This window comes from Eptatretus burgeri, chromosome 7 (genome assembly GCF_056783735.1).
Source record: "Eptatretus burgeri isolate ZD-2024b chromosome 7, Ebu_testis_v1, whole genome shotgun sequence".
Taxonomy (NCBI): Eukaryota; Metazoa; Chordata; class Myxini; order Myxiniformes; family Myxinidae; genus Eptatretus; species Eptatretus burgeri.
Window position 1 is genome coordinate 93,976,111 of NC_140967.1, and position 22,934 is coordinate 93,999,044.

General features: G+C 43.3%; 1 protein-coding gene across 8 annotated transcripts in view; it reads left to right on the forward strand.

Annotated features, from left to right (window-relative positions):
- LOC147023821 (uncharacterized) overlaps positions 1-22,934 on the forward strand; it is a 373,912-nt gene that overhangs the window by 258,390 nt on the left and 92,588 nt on the right. For all 8 annotated transcript variants that reach the window (XM_085889658.1, XM_085889651.1, XM_085889657.1 and 5 more), the window contains one exon: positions 5,628-5,728. In XM_085889658.1, the coding sequence (XP_085745784.1) occupies positions 5,628-5,728 (101 nt within the window). The remainder of the gene's footprint in view (positions 1-5,627; positions 5,729-22,934) is intronic.

A 22,934-nucleotide genomic window follows, 5' to 3' on the forward strand; every position in this document is an offset into this window, starting at 1 on the left:
TTGTCGCTGTAATATCGTTCCTCGCCGAAAGAGGGCTTCCGTTCCGGGGCACGACTGAGCAGCTGGGTTGTGCTAACAATGGAAACTATCTTGGTTGTCTTGAACTAGTCTCAAAATTCGATCCATTTCTCGCCCAGCATCTTGAAGTGTATGGGAACAAGGGAAAGGGAAGTGTATCATACCTGTCATCAACAATATGCGACGAGTTTATCCTACTACTGGCCGAAACAGTGAAATCTACCATCGTGCGAGAAATAAAAGATGCTAAATATTATGGTGTTTCCATCTATTCGACGCCAGACGTTTCGTATATCGATCAGTTGACGGTAATATTTCGATATGTGATGCAAGATGGTAGCGCCGTCGAAAGGTTTCTTCAGTACGTCGTCGTTGAGCATCACGATGGTGAATATCTGTTTGGAAAATTGCAAGAGGTACTGGAAGCCAATGGGATCGATCTCATGGATTGTCGAGGGCAGTCATACGACAATGCAAGCAACATGTCAGGTGTCTATTCAGGCGTACAAGCAAGAATCTGTAAAATTAATCCATTGGCTCAGTGGGTACCATGTGCTGCGCACAGTTTGAATCTGGTAGGAGTCGCTGCCGCCGAGAGTTGCTTGGAAGCCGTCAAATACTTTGGACTTATTGAAGCCGTGTATAACTTTATGTCAGCATCTCCCCAAAGATGGGTCATTTTAAATAAGTCACTCGATGAACGTGCCATCAAACTCAAATGTTTGTCCGAGTCTGATACGAGGTGGTCAGCTCGCGCGGACGCTTGTAAAGCGTTTTCCGCAAGCTACAAGGACATAAAGAAGGCGCGAATGAAGATAGCCGAGCGCCCTAAAGATGCGCCGTCAGTGAGACTGGAAACCAAAGCATTGGCTGAGAAGATGGAACTCACCGAAACAGCAATCATGTGTGCAGTCTGGTCTGATCTACTTGGCAACATTGATCGAGTAAACAGATGCCTCCAACAACCTGGAATAGATGTCGGAGCAGTTTAGCAACATTATGATGCCCTCTATGAATACATAGAGTCGCATTGAAACGATGAAAGATTCGATGTATTTCAGGACCGTGTCAAAAAGATGGTCGAGTCCATCATTTACGCTGATAATAATTGTCGGGTCAAGAGGCAAAAGAAGGTCTTCGATGAAAATGATGAGGAAGAAGAAACCCCAAAATCTAGCAGGGAGAAGTTCAGAGTTGAGACGTACTTCTCCATACTCGATCGCCTTCTGACAGAAATCCATAGGAGAAGAGAGAGCTATCAGAAAATCAGGGATCTGTTTGGAATCATCCCCGCGACAAACAGCCTCGACCATGATACACTCTCTCGCAGAGCGGAGAAACTGGTTTCAGCGTACCCTGCTGACGTTGAAATGGACATAGTTCAGGAAATAGAACTTTGCTCGAAATACTCCAAGTTCATAGATGCATCGGACATGCTCAAGTACATGATTCACAACAATTTGACACAGACATTCCCCAATATTTTTGTTGCCCTCCGAATATATTGTTCGATATTTGCTACGAGCTGCGAGGGTGAACGCTCCTTCAGCACACTAAAGCGCGTGAAAAATTGTCTTCGGTCGACCGTGGGGCAGGTGCGCGTGTCCACGCTCCCTCTGCTCTGTGTTGAATCTGAGCTGATGAAGCAAATCGATTTCTCCGAAGTGATCGCGTCGTTTGCCAACCAAAAGGCACGAAAGAAGGTGTTTCAGTAGGGTGGAAATTGAATATATATATATATATATATATATATATATATATATATATATATATATATATATATATATATATATATATATACATTCCTCCGAAATTTTTTTCTGTATCGTTCGTTTCTCAATTTCGAAGCTGAATTGGATTTTACAGGCACTTGTATATTTAAAAGTCGGACAAATCACCATTTACCGCAGTCTGTTCCGATTAAATTTCATATTCAAAATCGTTGTTTTCGTCGCTCTTGAATTTGGCCTACGAAATCTCAAGGGCCTTGGCCTACGAAGACCTTAATCCGGCCCTGCTCATGGGGAATAAGTGTGATTTGGTTTATGATGTCATAGGTGCATTCGTTATGACATCATAATTGCCTATGTAGAACGCTAGATCTGATCAGTATGAAAATTTATGAGGCTCATCTAGGGATAAAATGGCCCACAGAAAGAGATTTGATGACGTCATTGGTCACGTGATTTGGGAGTCGTGTTTTTTTCAAAACCTTCAAAAATCTCCTCTGAAGTGGCTTTAGGTGAAACTACACATATGACTGCCTCTCCATGAGGAACAAAAGGTTCACAACGTGATGTCATAGGTCACATGGTTTGGCAGCCTTATTGGATTTACCCTAAAACTTATAAAAAATCTTCTCCAGAATGACTGGACAGATCGAGGAGAAACGTCACACAAATGTTCCCCAAGCTTTGTGGATACCATGGTATTCACGAATAATTGATGTCACATGGTCTGGCAACCACACTGGATTGAGCAAAAATCTTTAAATAAAATTCTTTCTTGAACTGCTTAATCAAACGACATGAAACTTCAGAATTATGATCGAGTGGTGATGTGGAATATACATTTCAAATTTCAACATGCTCGGACACATGGTCTGGCGACCAGAATTATTTTTTTTTTTTTGACCTGGGTTATTATTATTTTTTTTTAAATTTAATTTACATATATATTTATTTATTTTTGAATAAGGCTTACTTGGCTGTGCTTGCTTGGTTGGTTGTGAGGGTAGAGGAATAGCAGCTGAAATGTGAATCCTATCCAGGTTCCTCCTGATGACTTCGTCTTTGTTTTTTGCTTGTTTGGGTTCCTTATGATTACTCCAATACAGGTTTGTACCTATTTGGTCTTCTATTTTATTTGAATTGAATTTATTTTAATCCCATTCTAAATTGAATTGAATAATAATAAACATCACGGGTCAGGGTCAAGTGTCCAATCAAAGTGGGGTTGCATCAAAGCGGGACGTCTTTGTACCTGGTCATCACTGTCAGCAGTAAGAAAGTGGCAGTTGTACCTATGTCTCATTAATTATGTAATGCCCAGTACACAAATACCACACAAAATACACCACACAAAACTACACAAACACTAGTCCTGACGAGGGTCTGCAATCTCTGATTGCTCTTTTTCTTGTTTATATTGTCATTTACAGATGCTTACCAATGGTTCTGTGAATTTTTTTTTTCTGGTGTATCGGCTTTGATGTCCAGCAGCATGCAAAATTACTGTGCTTCCCCATTGTCTCGGGTTGCTCATCTACATTTTTATTTTCATTTTTTTCCCCCATTTATTTATTTTCGTTAACGGATGCTTTCTGAAGGTTGTGTGATTTTTCTGGTGTATCAGCTTTGATGTCCATTGGCATGTGGAATTTCAGCTTTCGACCTCACCCGAAACATTCCGAATACATTAATGTCAGTCAGTCAGTGAGTGGTTGGAATGAGATTATATATATATATATATATATATATATATATATATACATACATATATTGAAACATTTGGAGTGTGATAAGCCCTCCCCCGATCCCCATTGGTCACAGTCCACAGCAAAGCATTACTTCCAAGCCTCGGCCTGGTGGCTCTGTCAAACAGACAAAGATTACATGGTCAACATCAGTTAAACACCAAATGAAGCCGCCTATCTGGATTTTGGGCTTATTTGCCCTCATCAGGACAACATACCAATAAATAACTAACCAATGATGACCACATTCATCATTTATACATCACACTCACCCCCCCCCCCCCGACTGTTATGGTGAGCATTGCCACGGATTATGTCTCACATGGTAAAAACCGCATAATCTGCAAAAACAACTGTCTGTCTGCCACCCAGACAATTGTTTGTGATTCGGGCAAATAAGCCTGAAATGCGGATAGCATATACATATATATATATATATATATATATATATATATATATATATATATATATATATATATATATATATATATATATATATATAACATCTGTTAAAGCATATATATGTGGTGTTGGCTTAGTGTTTAGGATGACTGGCTTGGGATCTTAGAGTCCTGAGTTTAAGCCCCCATTAGCCACTGAATTAACAACAGGTGAGGTTGACTCAGCCTGTCATCCTTCTGTGGTTGGCAAAGATGAGTACCAATGTATTGAGGCAATGGTTGTATCAGTGCTGTTTTATGCCTGCAACTGCATTGTGGTAATCTTCTTCCTGATGAAGCAGTACGAGGAAGGAAAGACGGAAGGAACTTCAACACAGGAGGATGCTAGGAGGCCCATCAAGCCTGTGCAATGGTTGCCATCTTTTCAATGTTTGTTGGTGCTCTATTCTTTTTAAATGCTGAGTGTCAAACAAGGAAGTCTTTGGAATGACTCAGCCAGGGTCAGGTTTGAACCTCTGACCTCTCAAACTAATAAAGGACATTCTAACCATGACAGTAATTACACCACCGAGTCTGATCTTATTCTAACTATTTGGCAAACATAGGTATTGATACCACAGAGTGCTTGTTCTGTTATTCAAAGCAAATTTTATGTTGATGCTGCCAAGTTACGACTTCGGAAGAAATGCGTGTAATATTTTTGAAATATACGTCGCATGAAGGTTACCAGGGGTTAAAAATGTCCACTTCTTTGGGGACAAAAACACCTAAATTAATTCACTTTTCAACCACATTTGTTATTGTCTGGAGACGTTATTTGACTTGCACAGACAAAACAATGATTCCAAGTTTTCTTTCCCGACCCTGGCAATCTGAAAAGCCAATGTAAAGTAAATATATACCTTGTACAAATAGGTCGATGATATATTGAGAGGAAGTTGGAAGGTGAAGGGAAAAGAAATAAAGAGTGAGAGAGCAAGGTCAAGCTTATCCGAGGATTGTTAGTAAGGCTGTAGATAGGACAGCCGGCGTAACACCCCTCCTGATAGATCGATGTACTTTGTTTGTACATTGACTGCATATCACTTATTCCTCAAGGGATTTTGTTTTTTTTCGCCTAAAATAATTAATGGCATGAGGACCACAGTCTTACTGGCTGGCCTAAAGACTGATGTAAACTATATACCTAGTTTATATTCGCATGATTGATGGTGAAGACAGCCAGCTTAATGTTCCCTTCTTAACACAGCATGCACTTTGACATGCACACGAACTGGAGCTCGAATAAACAGCATTTTCAGCCAGATTCCACACTTTAAGGGATCAACCCTAAAATCGTACATTATGTTGGGTTGTCCCTACGCCACTAAATAGACTGTTAGTCTATCTTAGAGGGAGTACGTTCGATTTTGAGCTGTCTATAGTCTGGATTTGATTCCTGATCCGACGATAAATGACCGTGCTGGTGATTCACAGTCAGGGTGTTGCATCAAAAAGCACACCGTCTTGTTTGATGGGACGTTGAGCTGGATGTCCCGTCTGTTGTGAATCCCACAGCGTCTTTCGTCCAAAAGTAGGCGAGTCATCGCTGACACCCTGTGCAGATTCCATTTTCCTGCTCCAACCGACAAGGGGACACTGCATCAGTGCACACCCTCAAAAACGACTCGGCAACGACATCATGGTTCTGTTGGTGTCGAAAAGTTGCAAACATCTATTTCTTGTTGCTGCAGGATTACGTGGGCTGCATCATCGACTCTCCCGAGCTTCCTCTGGAACCTGAGGAGGTGTCCATCATCTTCGGCAATGTTGAAGACATCTACGCACTGCACAGGTATGGAAACCACAGGAAGCACACAATCGGTGGAAAGCATGCTATGAAAGATCATCACTAAATCTCATATATGTATATGTATATGTATATGTATGGATGTGCACATGAGGATAAGAAATAATAACAGAGTAAATTTTAAATGGTTGTATCAAATAATGTGTTGGCCTTTCCTCCATTGATTCAAAATGAAGATTTCAGACATTCAGCAGGTGTGTGCAGGTCTACGTTTATTTTGGAATGCTCCATCTTTTTCTCCTCTCCACTTCTCCCCTCACATATCTGTGTTAGCACACAAGCAGATCTGCAAACGAAGTGATATGATGTGCAAATTCCGTTGGTTGTGGGTACTTTTAAAAGTCATGGCAAAGCAGGAAATTTCTGAGCAAGTTAAACAGCAGCTGAGTATTTCAAGAGATCCAGATTGCTCGTGAAACGTGCTGACACTACCAGAGATACATGGACATGTCCCTCATGCAGAGCAACTGCTGTAGTCCAAAGGTAACAGCCAGACAACCATAAAAGGGTGTTCAGCTATATCCCAGGGAACGAGACACAGGAGGAGGCCATTCGGCTCCATATTCACAATCATTAAGTTAAACTCTCGGTGTATTGCTCATCGATGTACGAACCACATTCTTACCATGAACTTATTCTAATTTAAGCTTCACATAACTCTTTTTGTGGGTTTTTTTTCATGGCCAACTATTTTCTCGAGGTCGATACCGACCACAATCAAATATTGCAAAGGGGATATCCAGCTTTACCTGTCCATGCAAAGAAACGTGTGCTCTGAGCTGAGATGGGAGTATGTTACCAACTATGGGAAAACTCAGATGATGGGAACATCCAGATTTGCCTCATTTGATTTCACCAGATTACATACGACAACATCCTGCCACAATGGGACGTGCTGGAAGCGCAGATAGCTACAAGGCAAATCTGGGTCAATGGACTTTGTTATTTTGCTTCTTCGAAGGGCTAACACCCAAAACGTCAACGTAACTTTGCGGTTAGCACATCATCTTCATCAACCTCCAGTTGATAATATAGCGTTCAACTTGTCTGCCGATGCAGACCGACACTTGCTTTGAAAAAGTGTGGTATCCCTTGGGTAGGAAGAAAAAGGGTTTGGTCTTTTCATTTCTTGTGGAGCACCTGGCTGCTGGTTTGTGTCATTGCTGGGAGGTATGGCTGATACAGTGCCCCCGATTTTATTTATTTAGTATTACCCTCGCCAAAGGAGAGGATAATGTATTTGGGTCTGTTTGTTTGTCTGTTTGTCTGTCTGTTTGTCCACACAGAACTTTTGTGTTCTTTTCTGCAACCGCTTTTGGATTGAGACAATTTTTCACCATTCGTTTGACTATTCATGTAGAATGTTTTAGTTATAATTATGACGTCATAGGTCGCACGGTGGGGCAGCCATGTTGGAAAAACGGGAAAAATTGGGACCTCTATCTCTGAAACCGAACCAAGGAAAAAATTGAAACTTAGTACATAGCAAGTACTCTTCATGGGGAAGGAGTGTGATTTTCCTTATGATGTCATAGGTGCTCTCGTTACGACGTCATAATTGCATATGTAGAACGCCACATCCGATCAGTATGAAAATTTTTGAGGGTCATCTAGGGATAAAATGGTCCACACAAAAAAAAAAACTCATTATGTCATCAGTCACGTGATTCGGCAGCCATATTGTTAAAAAAACACCTTCAAAAATCTTCTTATCTGAAGTGGCTGAACAGATTGAGGCGAAACTTTAGACATGACCACCTGTCCGTGAGGAACAAAATGGTCACACATACAATGTCAATGGTCACATGGTTTGGCAGCCATATTGGATTTACCCAAAAACCTATAAAAATACACCACTCAAAAGAAGTCCTGGCAAGGGTCTGCAATCTCTGATTGCTCTTTTTCTTGTTCTTATTAATATGGAATAGGCAAAGCCTCGAAGCGAACATAGAATTCTTCTTACATTCACTTCTTAAATATATCAAATTAAAGTCTTTTTGCTATGAAAAAATAAATATTACCTTAACATTATCTTCACAACAACAACTACACTGCCAAGAACAGGATCTCATCTAAAAAAAGAAATACTAGAAGCGAACGTAGAATTCTCCTTACATTCGCTTCTGACTTTACCTACAACTTGTTCACAACTGTATACGCAATTTCCCGTTACTTCGGCCTGGATTCGGGATCAGCGATTAAATAACGTAAATCACGATTAAAAATTTTTTTTGATGATGCGGGAGATATCTTTATTCAAATCGGTGGAGGAAATATACACCATGTCTGATATTATTTGGGTCTTTCATGTCTCCGACGATGCCTTTATCTCCCGGGACGCATCATTCCCCATGACAAAAACCGGAAACAAAAAAAAAAACAGAAGCAAAAGAAAAAACGGAAGCAAAAGGGTCATAGGCAATGACACAGATTCAAAATTGCCATGGTATTGTGTTATTGTTGTTGTTGTTTCCTATTCTCTCATGTGCACGCGTTAAGTAATATTCACAAGATAGAAATATAACCCAATCGTGTTTATACACCGCACAGCGTTTAAAAACAACCGGAAGCAAAAGGGTCATCGCCACGACACGGATTCCAAATCGTCAGGGGTATTGTGTTGTGTTGTGTTGTTGTTGTTGTTGTTGTTTTGTTGTTTCCTATTCTCTCATGTGCACGCGTTAAGTATGAAGCTCACTGTGTTTGCTATTATTTTTTATATACAATGTCAAGGCTCATATAACAGCTCACCCAGAGAACGTATAACAAGGGGAGCAGGAGACAAGAGGTATGGGAGAGGAAGGCCAAAAGAGTGGGGAATAGACACATGAGGAGATCTGTGGAAGGGAGAGGGATGGGGCAGGGTACACAGGGTAAACAAGATGGACACTACAGGGACTTTCAGGAAGGAAAGCAGGGAATATGAAGGAACTGGGTTTGGGTTGGATTAACGGGGGTAGAAAGGATCATGGTTTTGGATGGGGAAGATAAGAGATGGTGGTGAACAGCTGTTGTGAAGACCTGGAGGGAAGAGTGGGAATGAAGAGAGTGTGGGAGTTTGTTCCAAAGGCTAAAACAAAAAAAATAGACGAATGAAAGAGTGAAGGTGAGCAGTGATTCTTGATTTTGGTAGTTTTCCCAGAAAGGGGTTGCTGGTGGACCTTGAGCACCTTGCAGAAATATGGTGGGGACAAATCGCAGAGAGAGCAGGGAGAGGGGGGGGGTGGGGTGTGACCGGAGATTTGATACTGAACTTATCATTTTGAGATCAATATCAAGTGAGAATTTTTAATTTTTAATTTCCTGATTTTATCATTCCTCCAGTTGAGCTGAATCATAAAGCTTGGAGGTGACTTTGTGAGAACGCATTCAAATGTAACATCTGAATTGCACTTGTGCAGGGCAGGGCATGACTGCTTACACCTGCTGTCATTCCTGCAGAGAGTGGTTCATGAGATAAAGTGATTCACAACAAATATTACTCACACTGAAGCGTTTTGTTCTCCATTTTGGATAAAATCATTATCTGTAAGAACAGCAACCGAGCAGACATTTTTTATGTATAGGTGTTTGCCAAGTCAGTTCCTTTATTTTGGTATCCGACACACACACACACACACACACACACACACACACACACACACACACACACACACACACACACACACACACACACACACACACACACACACACACACACACACACACATATGTATCTCAAAACATGTGGAGTGTGATGAGCACTCCCCCAATCCCCATTGGATAGAGTCCCACACCAAAGCGTCACCTCTACCACCCAGAGGCCTCAGCCCGGCGACTTCGTTAACATCAGTGAAACATCAAATGGAGCCGCCTATCCGGATTTCGGGCTTGTTTGCCCTCATCAGAACGGCATACCAACAAATGTCTTCCCGAGAATTACTTCTTTGTACTAAAATTAAAACAATAGTTGGTTACACTTCTAATTGCAGTCATTTGCAGATAAATACTTCTTAATACTGAAGTTAAAACTATTCTTGATAACAGTTGTAATTATAGTAGTTTGCAGAGAATTACTCCTTAATACTGGAGTTGAAACGAGAGTTAGTTACAGTTCTAATTTCAGTAATCTGTAGATAATTTCTCACAAATAGGTCAGGTATGGTAGCATGCGCCGGAGCAGCGCATCATTGCGTCCACTTTCCACCGGAACTCCAGGGGGCTCCGTCTTGCCACCCACAGGCAAATGCCTGACCCATCCCCATCTCTTTGCGATGCAGATCAACCTGCTGCAACCACGAGGGACTTGGTCGGCCCATTGGCCTCCTCCACTCACTCAGCGTCAGGAAAACGAGCCACATGTCCATACGGCCGCAGCTGATGCTCACGGACTATGCAGGTAACAAATCTCATTTGAGATTTCTCTCAGCAACTGCTCGTTGGACACAAAGTCCAACCAGCGATAGCCAAGGATTCTCCGAACAGACCTGGTACCAAAGGAATGAAGTCTCCCTCTCAGATCCCTGGTCAGGGTTCAAGTCTCACATCCGTAGAACAACACTGGAAGCACCAAGGACCTGAAGACATAGACTTTCGTCCTCCTGCACAGGTACTGACAGCACCACACCCCATGATCCAGTGAATCCATGACTCCCCAGGCCTGACCCAGACGTCTCCTGACCTCTGGCTCACAGCCAGCAGAGATATAAATATCACTGCCAAGGTAAGTGAATCTTTCCGTGACCTCAACATCCTCGCCACAAACAGGTACAGACAGGATAGCAGCCTCCAAGATGTCTTTGAAAGTCTGGATCTTAGTTTTGACCCAGGAAACCCATAATCCCAGTGGCTCCGACTCCTCCTTCAGCATCTCGAGGGCCCCCAAAAGGATATCCAGAGACTCCACAAAGATGACTGCATCATCTGCGAAATCAAGGCCAGATAACTTGACATTCCGAAATGATGCACTGCAGTTTGATCTCCCTGACATCCTCTCCAGAATCCAGTCCAAACAAGTGCTGAAAAGTGTGGGGGACAGGACACACCCCTGACGAACTCCAGTCACAACTGGAAATAAGTCGGAGATGGTACCACCACATCTCACAGCACTCTCGGTACCAGAGTATTGTTCAGACATCAGATTGATCAGTTTCGGTGGCACCCCACGAAGACCAATAATCCACCAGAGGGCTTCCCGATTCACTGAATAAAACGCTTTACAGAGATCAACATAAGCTGCAAGCAGCCCCTGCCGAAACTCTCGACTGCGTTCGGTGAGGACCCAAAGAGCAAGGATATGGTCAATCGTTGACTTCATTGGTGTAAAGCCTGACTGCTCTGGGCACTGGTGTTCAAGCAGATGGTGGAAAACCTTATTAAGAATTATATCTGAGCAAAGACCTTTTCCAGCACTGAGAGCAGCGTCACCTCTTGGGAGTTGTTGCAGACTTCATGTTCACCCTTCCCTTTTCAAAGAGGGACAACAAGCCCCTCTTCCAGTCAGTTGGGTTGATGCCCGTGTTCCAGGCAGAACACAGAACTGCATGCAATGATATGAATACAGCATTTCCACCGGCCTTGAGAAGTTCAGCATGGATGCCACAAAACCAAGAAGCTTTATCCCATTTCAATCGATTCACTGCAGCCTGTGTTTCCACAAACGAAGGTGCATCACAGTTGATTGGAGGGTCAACAAGAGGGATAGTAACACCCCTGACATCCAACTCAACAGCTGGTGGGTCAGCCTGGTACAGCCGTTCAAAGTATCCGGCCAGCGGGCCTTCACGTCGGAATCCTCTTTCAAGAGCCTACCAACCTCCGCTCTAACTACAGCACACCGAGGGACGGGCTTGGAGGAACACAATGTGCAAATTCCCCTGAAAGCAGAATGAGAATCACTTGATCACAGGTGATGCTCTATCCCCTCACAGATTTTTTCGCACATAGGCCTCCTTGTCAGCCCTTAGTGCACGTACAGTTTTACACCTCGACTCCAAGAACATCTCAGCTCTGCCATTAAACCTGGCCCTGCGACTCTGGTCAATGGTATCCAGTGTCCCTTGAGAGACAAAATTTTTCTTTGCCCTACGGTGAGTTCCAAGACATCCACCGGCAACATCAAGGACGGTGGTCTTGAAGGCACTCCACAACTCTTCAGGATTCTCCAAAGCACCCAGATCCCCCAAATCCCCACTCGGCCTGTTCGCAAACTCCTCAGCTACCCTCTCATCCTTGAGCTTACCAACATCCCATCTCGGCTGGGATGGCACCATTCTCCCGGATTTAAGCTGCAACTTCAGAGTTGCTACCACAAGCCTGTGGTCGGTATCGAGGAACTGAGTACTCCGGTTGACCCTGCAGTTCTGGTTCATCCTCCAGCGACCATCAATGAGCACATGGTCGACCTCCTTTGCCACACCGCCAGCGTTGGAATACCCAGTCCAGCGATGGGCCTGTGGGTGCTGAAACTATGAACCAGCCTCCTCAAGTCCATGGCTTCTTGCAAATTCAAGGAACTTAGTGCTTTATTGATTCATAGTTTCAGACCCAAGGAGACCAACACATGCCTCTTAACCATCCCTATCAGTTCCAGTCGATGCATTGAAATCAGATACTCGAGTTAAAACTATCATTGGTTACAGTTCTCATTACAGTCGTCTGCAGAGAATTACTCCTTCATACTCGAGTTAAAATAATAGTTAGTTCCAGTTCTAATTACCGTCGTCTGTAGACAATAACTATAGTAAAGGATGTACAAGAATTGCATGGCTTATAATTGGTAGTTCACATGGGACGGTAATTATGGATGCGTTAGGAGCGTTTGAATTAGCTCAGGGGGAGGCAGAAGAGGATAGGAATTGGGCAGTTCTCCGACATGCATTGAGAATATTCGAGAATAGATGCAATCGTTTGGAGAAATAGGATAATATCAAATTTGTCTGGAGTTATAGACTCTCAAAGTAATAATTTTGTTGGCTGCTGAATCGAGTGCAAGATCATCGGGATCAACCTACGACAAAGAACAATACGCTGAATCCCGTCCAACAATTGTCCATGGCGCTGCAATTCTATACAAGTGCATCATCTCAATTGAATGTTGGAGATATGTGTGGTGTTTCACAGGCTAATCAGCTGTTTATCTCCCTTCATAAATTGCTATTTAGATGTGCGATTAGCTGTGCGTTGCGATGACAACGGTGTTTTTATCAGCGTTTAAGGGTTAAGCGTGTGCTAACAAGATGCTCGCCAAACGCCTTTCATAAATTCACCCAGTATATACAGGTACAAAAAAATAAAAAATAAATAAATCGATTTCGATTTAACCACTTTGCCTTCTGAAAGATTTGGCCTTCTGAATAACCATCATACTCATGGGCACGTTACATTGATTTTGATCTTCGATCCAAACAATGAGAATCCACTCTATGTTTTCGATCACTTCACTTCTTGCATGAGTTATTTTAGTAGCACTCTTAAAGGTGTAACACTTTGTGCATTCTCACTGAAATTTTTTTTTGCATTAGCACGAATTGTTTGCACCATCGTCAGAGGTAAGCCAAGCACTCGGCCGATATCAACTGCCCGTTCTCCGGAATCGAAATGCTTTAACACGTCTAATTTAACCTCAAGGGTAACACTTTTTACATGTTTTTCTTTTTTTTTCCTTCTTCCACCAACATTAATAACACATCCCGGACGTTTACCATTTTCAAAGTGGTTGCGATTGAAAATTAGTTTTTTAAAAATGTGTTGCAAGTCACAACTTTCAAACATTGTTAGCAAATATGGCGGTACAAAGTCAGACTGAGTGATATGAGGTGGAAAGGAAGTTGTGATACGTTGCAAGCAGGCAACCTCAGATCATTCCACAAGGACCTTAACAAGTGTATGTCCACTCTCAGGAAAGCCAGAAAACAATATCTGTCCAACCTTAGATTTAACTTTCAAACCCGGTGGCACCTTGTTAAGTCTGTCTCTGGTGTATGATCTCCTTCCATCCCTTCCTTCACTTCAAATTGAACCACAGCCAACTTTGTTTGTGAGAATGCCGAATGCCTCAATTATGTGTTTGCTTCCAAATCTTGTGTCCCCAACCCCTCACGCTCTGTACCCACCCTTCCCAGTCACACCAAACTGCTCCTGGACTCTGTGTCTTAGGCATCTGAGAAGGTAGAGAAGTTCCTGACAACCCTCGACTCTGACTCTGCAATTGGACCGCACGGCATCAGCTCACGTGTCCTGGATCATCCTCCAGCAACCATCAACTCACATGTCCTAAAAAAAACTTCTCTGCTGCTCTTGCACTTCCTCTCTCTGTCCTGTTTTTGCTCTTCCTCTCTCTGCTTCCACCCTCCCAACAATGTATGGAGGCCCTCAATGCCAAACATGAGGTCAGGACCATCTCTCTGGACATATATCAACCTTTCGATACAGTCTGGCATCCCGCCTTGCTCCCCAAACTCTCTACCTATTGCATCCAAGGCCAACTCCACTCTTGGCTTGCTCACTTCCTCCACTCTCATAGCCAATGTGTGACTCTCAATGGAATCCTTTCTCCTCCTCCACCTGTTAAGGCTGGAGTTCCCCAAGCAGTGTTCCAGGCTCCATATTATTCCAAACCTTCATCAATGATCTCTCTGACTGTCTGGAAAATCCTCATTATCTTTTCGCTGATGACTCCACCCTCTGACGTAACAAATCCCTCATCCTTCAGACAGGCAGGATGCAGCTTCTTCCCTCTCTTCAGACGTTGACAGAATCACAAACTGGTCAAACACTTGGAATATGTCTTTTAACCCTTAGAAATCCCACAATCTCTGTCTCTCTCTCTCTCTCTCTCTCTCTCTCTCTCTCTCTCTCTCTCTCTCTCTCTCTCTCTCTCTCTCTCTCTCTCTCTCTCTCTCTCTCTCTCTTTCTCTCTTTCTCTCTTTCTCTCTTTCTCTCTTTCTCTCTTTCTCTCTTTCTCTCTTTCTCTCTTTCTCTCTTTCTCTCTTTCTCTCTTTCTCTCTTTCTCTCTTTCTCTCTTTCTCTCTTTCTCTCTTTCTCTCTTTCTCTCTTTCTCTCTTTCTCTCTTTCTCTCTTTCTCTCTTTCTCTCTTTCTCTCTTTCTCTCTTTCTCTCTTTCTCTCTTTCTCTCTTTCTCTCTTTCTCTCTTTCTCTCTTTCTCTCTTTCTCTCTTTCTCTCTTTCTCTCTTTCTCTCTTTCTCTCTTTTTCTCTCTCCAAAAGGACCATACCGCAAGCCCTCCATCTACTTTCTCAACAATCATCTACAAGAGGTCTAGTCACTCAAACTCTTGGGTCTCACTCTCAGCCATGATCTCTTGGTTAAACCACATTTCAAAGTTGGCCTCCAAAGCGAGTCATCAACTGGGCATCCTCCGTTGTGCAAAGTCCTCCCTTCGCACACCTGAACTCCAATCCACCTAAAAGGCTTTCATCTGCAGCTTCATGGAATACTATTTTCCCCTCTGGGCTGGTGACCCTGCCTCACACCTTGCTCAGCTTGCTACCATGGAAATCGAAGCCTTCAAGATCATTGCAATCTCCGATGATAAAGCTGAGTCTATCGGCTTATCACTTCGCCATCGCTGATAGGTCAAGGGTCTCTCTGTCTTCTTCCACCTCCTTTCTGGTGTTGCACACTCTGCCCTCCCAGTGCTTTGCCTCCCCCCCTCCCCCCAGGTATGTTCAAGGCACACTTGGTCGACTAGTAACCACCGTCTCACAAAACTCCCAAAATCCAGGATCATCGCTTACCTCCACTCATTTGTTCCTCTTTTTTTTTCCCCACCTGTGGAATCAACTTCCACTTTCTCTTCAATCTCTTTCCTCCCTCTACATCTTCAGGACAGCTTTTCACCACCATCTCAGATTCCATGATCTTTTCTACCCTCATTAACCCCACCCCTACCCCCCTTCCACACAAGAAATTCTGCGTCTATCCATCTTCACCACCCCTTGCATTCTTCCGACCCCTCATCATTATCCTCGTCCCTTGTTTTTCCGTCTCCATGTATTTTCTCCGTCGGCCTTGCTGTTGTCATTTCCCCCTTCTGTTTCTCCAACGTACTTCTCTCAAACTAATCCACCCACCCCTCCTTTGTTCTTTATGAGCTGTTCGGGATAGCTTTGCTCCGGTTCAAATAAACCAATCTTGGTCAGGTTACCCAACTTTTAAAGTTATGCACCTAATGAACCTGTGAATTTGAACTTAAAATATTTCAACACTTTTATTGAAAATATATTGCAGAGGGGCATTAAAAAATAAATATTTTAATGAAATATATTCTGCACCATGAACGAATACGCAAAGTGAGTCCGCAAAGTCGGCAAAAAGAGTTTGTCCACTCGCTTTGCATATTCGTGTAAAGAAGAAGAGGAACACCGACACGTCTCATGATCACGGCTGGTTATGAAGACGATTCTACAACAGCCTGAGCGGCTCTGCCTCAGACTCTGCAACCTCCAATTGGAGAGCTGAACACTGAACAGGCTCCTCCCACCTAGACCATTGGGCGGTGATGATGCATCAGCAGAGAACGTCCAATCAGAATTGACTTTGTTGAGAGGTGTCTATAAGACTGTTCTTCGTAATAAATTTTGCTCGACATCAAATTCACACTTTACAAATCGCCCCTTTAATTTTTACCATGGGTTGTCACGACAGCACAGAGGTACGCACACTCGCCTCTGAGCCATCTCAGTCTCACCTGAGTTTGAATTTTGACCCAGCTATAAACTGTCTTCTGATGATTCACAGGCAGGGTGAGGCATCAATGTGTGTGCCGTCCCTCGGATGGCCATGAAACTGGGTGTCCTATCTGTTGGTGGTATTAGTTGGTGGATGGTTAAAGACCCCATGGTATCCTTCACAGAGTCCGTGAGCTATCACTGCCACCTCGTCCTCCTTCATATGCAGCACAAGGCTGCTGGTAGCATCATAGGCTGAGGGTGCAGCTGTGCCGCTGATGCTTTGGCCCTATTACCAGTACAGAGGAACTCATTTCACAAACCTCGGATGACCCAACCTGGTGTTAATTCAACGGTGAACAGGAGCTCAAACTTAGGAGCCTAAGATCCCAAACCAGCCAGCCTAACCACTAAGCCAACACCAGGCTTATCACTACCACTATGAACAAATTACAAATGTCTGCGCTAACCTATTGGGGGCATTGCATCAGTGGTGCAGTTGGTGCCCCCCCAGCAAAGGATGTGACCAGCAGCCATGTGCTGCATGCGAAAAGAAAGCATTTTCACCGTTCCCCGGTGATCTCAGTTATTATTGTAGCGCAAAGTGAAAGCCTGCCAGAATTCGCCAGGAGACGAAGGTGCCAAAGCCTCCCATCTACCCCCAAGAAGTGCAGTACCGCGACAGTTGTGCCCCTTTGCCTTAGCACTTGGTCGTCCATTTCCAAAACTCGGTAGCAGTAAATCGGACTCAGTTCAACCATCTCTCTCTCTCTCTCTCTCTCTCTCTCTCTCTCTCTCTCTCTCTCTCTCTCTCTCTCTCTCTGTCTCTGTCTCTGTCTCTGTCTCTGTCTCTGTCTCTGTCTCTCTCTCTCTCTCTCTCTCTCTCTCTCTCTCTCTCTCTCTCTCTCTCTCTCTCTCTCTCTCTCTCTCTCTCTCTCTTTCTCTCTCTTTCTCTGTCTTTCTCTCTCTTTCTCTCTCTTTCTCTCTCTTTCTCTTTCTCTCTCTTTCTCTCTCTTTCTCTCTCTTTCTCTCTCTTTCCCTCTCTTTCCCTCTCTTCCTCTCTTCCTCTCTTCCTCTCTTCCTGTCTTCCTCTCTTCCTCTCTTCCTCTCTTCCTCTCTTTCTCTCTTTCTCTCTTTCTCTCTTTCTCTCTTTCTCTCTTTCTCTCTTTCTCTCTTTCTCTCTTTCTCTCTTTCTCTCTTTCTCTCTTGCTCTCTTTCCCTCTCCCCCTCTCTCTCTCTCTCTCTCTTTCTCTTTTTTTTTTTCTGTCTCTCTCTCTGTCTCTGTCTCTCTCTCTCTCTCTCTCTCTCTCTCTCTCTCTCTCTCTCTCTCTCTCTCTCTCTCTCTCTCTCTCTCTCTCTCTCTCTCTCTCTCTCTCTCTCTCTCTCTCTCTCTCTCTCTCTCTTCCTCTCTCTCTTCCTCTCTCTCTCTCTCTCTCTCTCTCTCTCTCTCTCTCTCTCTCTCTCTCTCTCTCTCTCTCTCTTTCTCTTTCTCTTTCTCTTTCTCTTTCTCTTTCTCTCTCTCTCTTTCTCTCTCTCTTTCTCTTTCTCTTTCTCTCTTTCTCTTTCTCTCTTTCTCTTTCTCTTTCTCCTGTCTTCTCTTTTACGGACCTCCTGTGGTATAGATATCACATGCATTCCTCACGTGCACTGCACATTCCACCGGACCTGCTGCCGAGACTATGTCCAGGGACTATTATAGAGAACCAAACCGTTTTATTTGATTCTATCTCGGGGGTTCACTGTGGACTCGGTATTTCAAAACTCGGATTTATTAGCCATCAAAAGGCATTAGGAGGTATCTGAATGCATTCCCTTTGTATGGCAGCCAACTATTCCCTCTCTGGCAAATGATACGCGCTTTCTCCGCAGCACAGAAACTAAAATCTTACGTCGTTGGCCATAATACATCTCCTTTAAATTTCATCATGTTATTGTATTTATTATTTTTTTTGCACCAGCAATGGCCTTGTTCCAAACGTTTTGTCAATGTTGCCTGCTTCCACGTACGGTACCAAATCCATCCGGGCATTGTCGGGCCAAAGCGCTTTCGCTCGCACTGCCCACAGTTTTTACAACCTCGTCCTATTTTATTACCATGGTCTGCCTGCTCTTTGGTATACGGCCAGTTTTCCCTGAAGGCTGTCAGACTCCACATATTGTGTCACGCCATTTGCTAAACACCATTCCGTTCCGATGGAGTTCTTACAGCAAACAGTTTTGGTGCGCGTCATGTCTGTGGACTTTGATTGCTTGTCTAAGTCAATCACTGTGACTTTTCCTTGGAGTCTTAGAGAAGATTGTACCCACAGGTTCTTCATTTCTCACTGCAGGCCAGAAGCTATGCAGCCATATAAGGATACCTTTTGCGAATGGAATTCTGAAATCATTGAAATATTTGTTGGCAGCCGTGTCGGCCGTTGGACGTACGAAGATTGAGCAGAAGTTTTTCAGCACGAAAGCATTGTCTCCGAGATAAAATCTAAATTTGTGATGCATTCCTCTGAATTGGACGGCATGTCACCCTGGCCTGCTGATGTACGAGACGGTGACATGCCCGACATGAGCTGCCACTGTCATCAGAATGCAGTTGCGCACGACTTGCATCATGCTTTCGTAGGAAGCAAATTTAATTTTTTTTTTTCTGTAACACGTATGCTTGTGTGCTTTTCTGTCGGTTAGCCTTGTCCCAGGCCTCTGGCAGATATTTAAACAGGGACGCTGAATTGGTTGTTGCATATTTGGCAGATCGACGCACATTCCGGCTGACATTTTACGAACATCGCCAATAAAAAGAATTCTCAATAAAATGTCAATAAATACTCACAGATTGTCATTAAAAATAAAAGGCCTGGCAGGAGAGCCTCGAGGTGTCTCACTCGCCTCGAAGCTGTCTAGCCTGGACTTGAATCTCGTCCCACCTATAAACTGTCATCGTAGTGTTTCGCAGGTGACCAGTCTGTGAGCGTTAGGTTGTGGACGTTAAAGATCCCAAGAGTAGGTGAGTTATCTTCACCATGAACAAAATACAAATTCCTGCACAAATCAATTCCAGTTGAACGTCAGGCATAGACAGCCAGTTCGTGAAAGACTTGGGCCAAAAACGTTTCCTGGCTGATCCCTCGGAAAGGTGTAAATAATTATTGGTGCTGTTTGGTGCCGAGTGGGATTATTATATTAGCAAGCACAAAGCGAAAAGTGGGATTCAGGAATTAGTCACTTTTTTTTGTTGTTGTTTACCTTGTCGAGGCTCGTATTAGAGCAAACACACAAAGCACAGCAAAGGGGGGCATGAGACAAGAGGGGGGAGTGGGAAAGACAAAACAGTGGGGAAGAGAGTCATTAGGAGATCTGTGGGAGGGAGAGGGATGGGGTGGTGAACACAGGGTATACAAGATTGATATTACAGGGACTTTCAGGAAGGAAAGCAGGGAATTTGAAGGAGGTGGGTTTGTGGTGCATTAACGGGGATAGAAGACGTCAGTCTATGATCGAGGAATTACTTAAGTTCAATTGAATTATATATTTTAAAAACTGTGGAACATGAATCAGAACACAAACCTGCAGTTTATCAGTACTTTGGCTCTGAAATTGGCAAAATGTACGAAATCTCATCCCGAGTATGCATGCGCAGAGACTGTCTGCCCTGTAGCAGACATGTAGATTATGGGCAGACTCTGTCTGCCCTGTCTGGTAGGCAGACAGAAATGAAAATGATTCCAAACAGGAAATTTGCTGTTTTTAAGGACGTCACAAAGTACACAAACAACAGGCACGAGTAACTTATGTAGCGTGTTAAATAAGGTGGTGTAAAAGATGGTGCATCAACGGCGGTAAACTTCCGAAAAAAGTTTGTTTCTAAGAGTTTAAAACCTTCATTTAATTTCAATTGAATTATATGCTTGGACACTGTAGAACACACATCACCTTCTTGGCACTTTCATCAACCTTCCGTTGAGCAGTACTTGGAAAAATTCTGTCTCATGCCCTGAGGGCAGAGAGTAACTGTGGGATTTAACATTCGGACAAATGTGGCGACGTCTCGCGCTGTTTGTTTAGTGCAAAACTCAAAGCAACAGTTGTAAAGATCCTTCCCATGTCCTTGTTTCTCAAGACTGCACGAGGTAAGGTGTTCTATGAACGCATGAGTTAAAGACAGTTTTCTTATTCAAATGTTGCCTTTAGTATGATGCGAAACATTGGCAGCACCATCAAATATTACGGTAATACAATGGATCCTTTAAACAGAAGGGACAATTGTGCTTCTAACCAGCATATTTCATCTGCACCCCATTAATAGAACCCAAGACCATTGATGTTATGCACCACACTCAGTACACAGAGTCAATTAAAAAACCCAAAAGGAGACAGCCAACCAATCACGCTTCAACTGAAGCACAAACAAATTTTCAAAAACTGAGAATCGATCCATGTGTTGAACCTTTTAACGACACACCCTTGTATTAACAAAATGGCCCATTTTGCAGGAAATGGAAATTCACTGAATTCCCTTTGTGTTGCTGACAAGACGCTTCTACCTCCATGCAAATTAATGGAAAGTTCAGTGACTTTCCCAGTAATATACGTGTAGGTAGACGTGGCTTGTCTACCGTTAGCGAAAACGCGTACGTGACGTGAGATGTGAGAAGGATTGTGGAGGGGGGGCGTGGAACACGTTAAAAAGGAGGATAAATAAACAGGAGATTGGTAGGGAAAAGGGAACACATGTAGAATGTAAGCTCACAATCAACCAAGTGTGCGTGCACACACGCGCGCGTGCGCACACACACACACACACACACACACACACACACACACACACACACACACACACACACACACACACACACATTTTCACAAATTTGTTGGTCACAACAATTATCATCATTTATTGAACAGCAACAACTCTTCCTTAAATTATTACTTTACCATTTGAAGGATAAGTGACTAGTGGGGACCTGCGGAACATCCATGCAATGCAAGATGTGACCTCAAGTCCTCAACCCCCCCCCCAATCCTCCCAAACCCGAAGTCTTCAACATTAGGCTTCAAAACTTCAATCACCTCCCCACTCCAAGCCCTCAAAATCCCCCTGCCCCTCCCCCCCCACCTCAACTCCTCAACACCTCCACCCCCCAAAGCCTCAGCCCTCCCCCCTCATAACTCTGTCCAATCTTTGCTGTAACGCAAAAACATGCTCACTGTCATATATAATACATCATGGTTATATGGCTCAGATTTATCCGTGTCGTAAGAGGCGACCAGGGTTGCGTCAGGAAGGGCATCCGGCGTAAAAACTAAGCCAAATCACTATGCGGATCATACGGATGATCCGCTGTGGCGACCCCTAACGGGAGCAGCCGAAAGAATAAGAAGAAGAAGAAGAAGAAGAAGAAGGTTATATGGCTCAGGTAGATGCCAATTGCACAGGCCATAGGCTGACACCATAGGCCTGAAGCCTAAGGATTGAAGGCTGAAGCCTATAATTAATGTGGCCTTCACAAGGCCCATGATGCTTTTCAGCTCCAACCTTTCAATTCGTAATGACCCTTCTAACAGTTGCTTTGGTCGTTTTTCACTGAAAGAAAAACTTATAGGGAGGGCATGGCAATTGTGAATATGACAACTCCAAATTTGTCTTTGGCTTCGCATATCACCAAAATAGTGGCCGTATCATTTTTAAGGTTACGTTTGTGAGTGGAATCAGGCCAGCTGTCCATCCAATGGGTGGAAAAGAGCGTTACACACGGATGGGTGAACAAGCATGTTATTTTATCGATACTAATTCTACGACGCCTAATCCTGAATTTTAATTTACTCAAAAACCTCTAAATATTAACTTCATCCGCTGTGATCCGTTCATCATCGTAGTTTCTACCATTCCAGCCCAGAACCTCTCCAAAATGTGTGACCATACCCTCAGCCGTAGACCCACATCAGTAGATCCACGACTTTAGCGGTGTCAAGACGGTTTGTCAACCTGGCAATGCATCCTCACTTCAAACTTTGTTCTTATACCATTTAGCTGTACCTACAGATATTTACCTTTCTTGACAGAGGGTTTAATGTATTTCAAACTATATTGCAGTGTAAATGTATCACATAAAGCAAATTTCAAGTTTTAAAGTTCCACCAGTGAATGAAGAAATTGCAAACATTCAGAAATCTTTGATGAAATCTTATCCAACTTCACAGAATTTTCAACATTTTTATCCCACTACCAATGTCTGTGATCAGTGGTGAATGTACCGAGATGATTTGTGGTTGACGTGCATTCCACAATACTATGAGGGAATGTTTGATGGGGAATGTTAACCAATTACCCTGGAATTCCTCCTCGAACAAACTTTTATTTGGGAGTTGTTTGCAAACACATATCGAGCGTTTCGTGAAGTTTCCATGAAGGTCGAACGTGAGCTTTTGAATGAAACCAATGAAGAACGAATCAATGGATTTGATTTTGAATTATTCTTTTGAATGAATCAAGGAATGGATCAATTTTTTTGATTTTGAATGATTTTTTTGA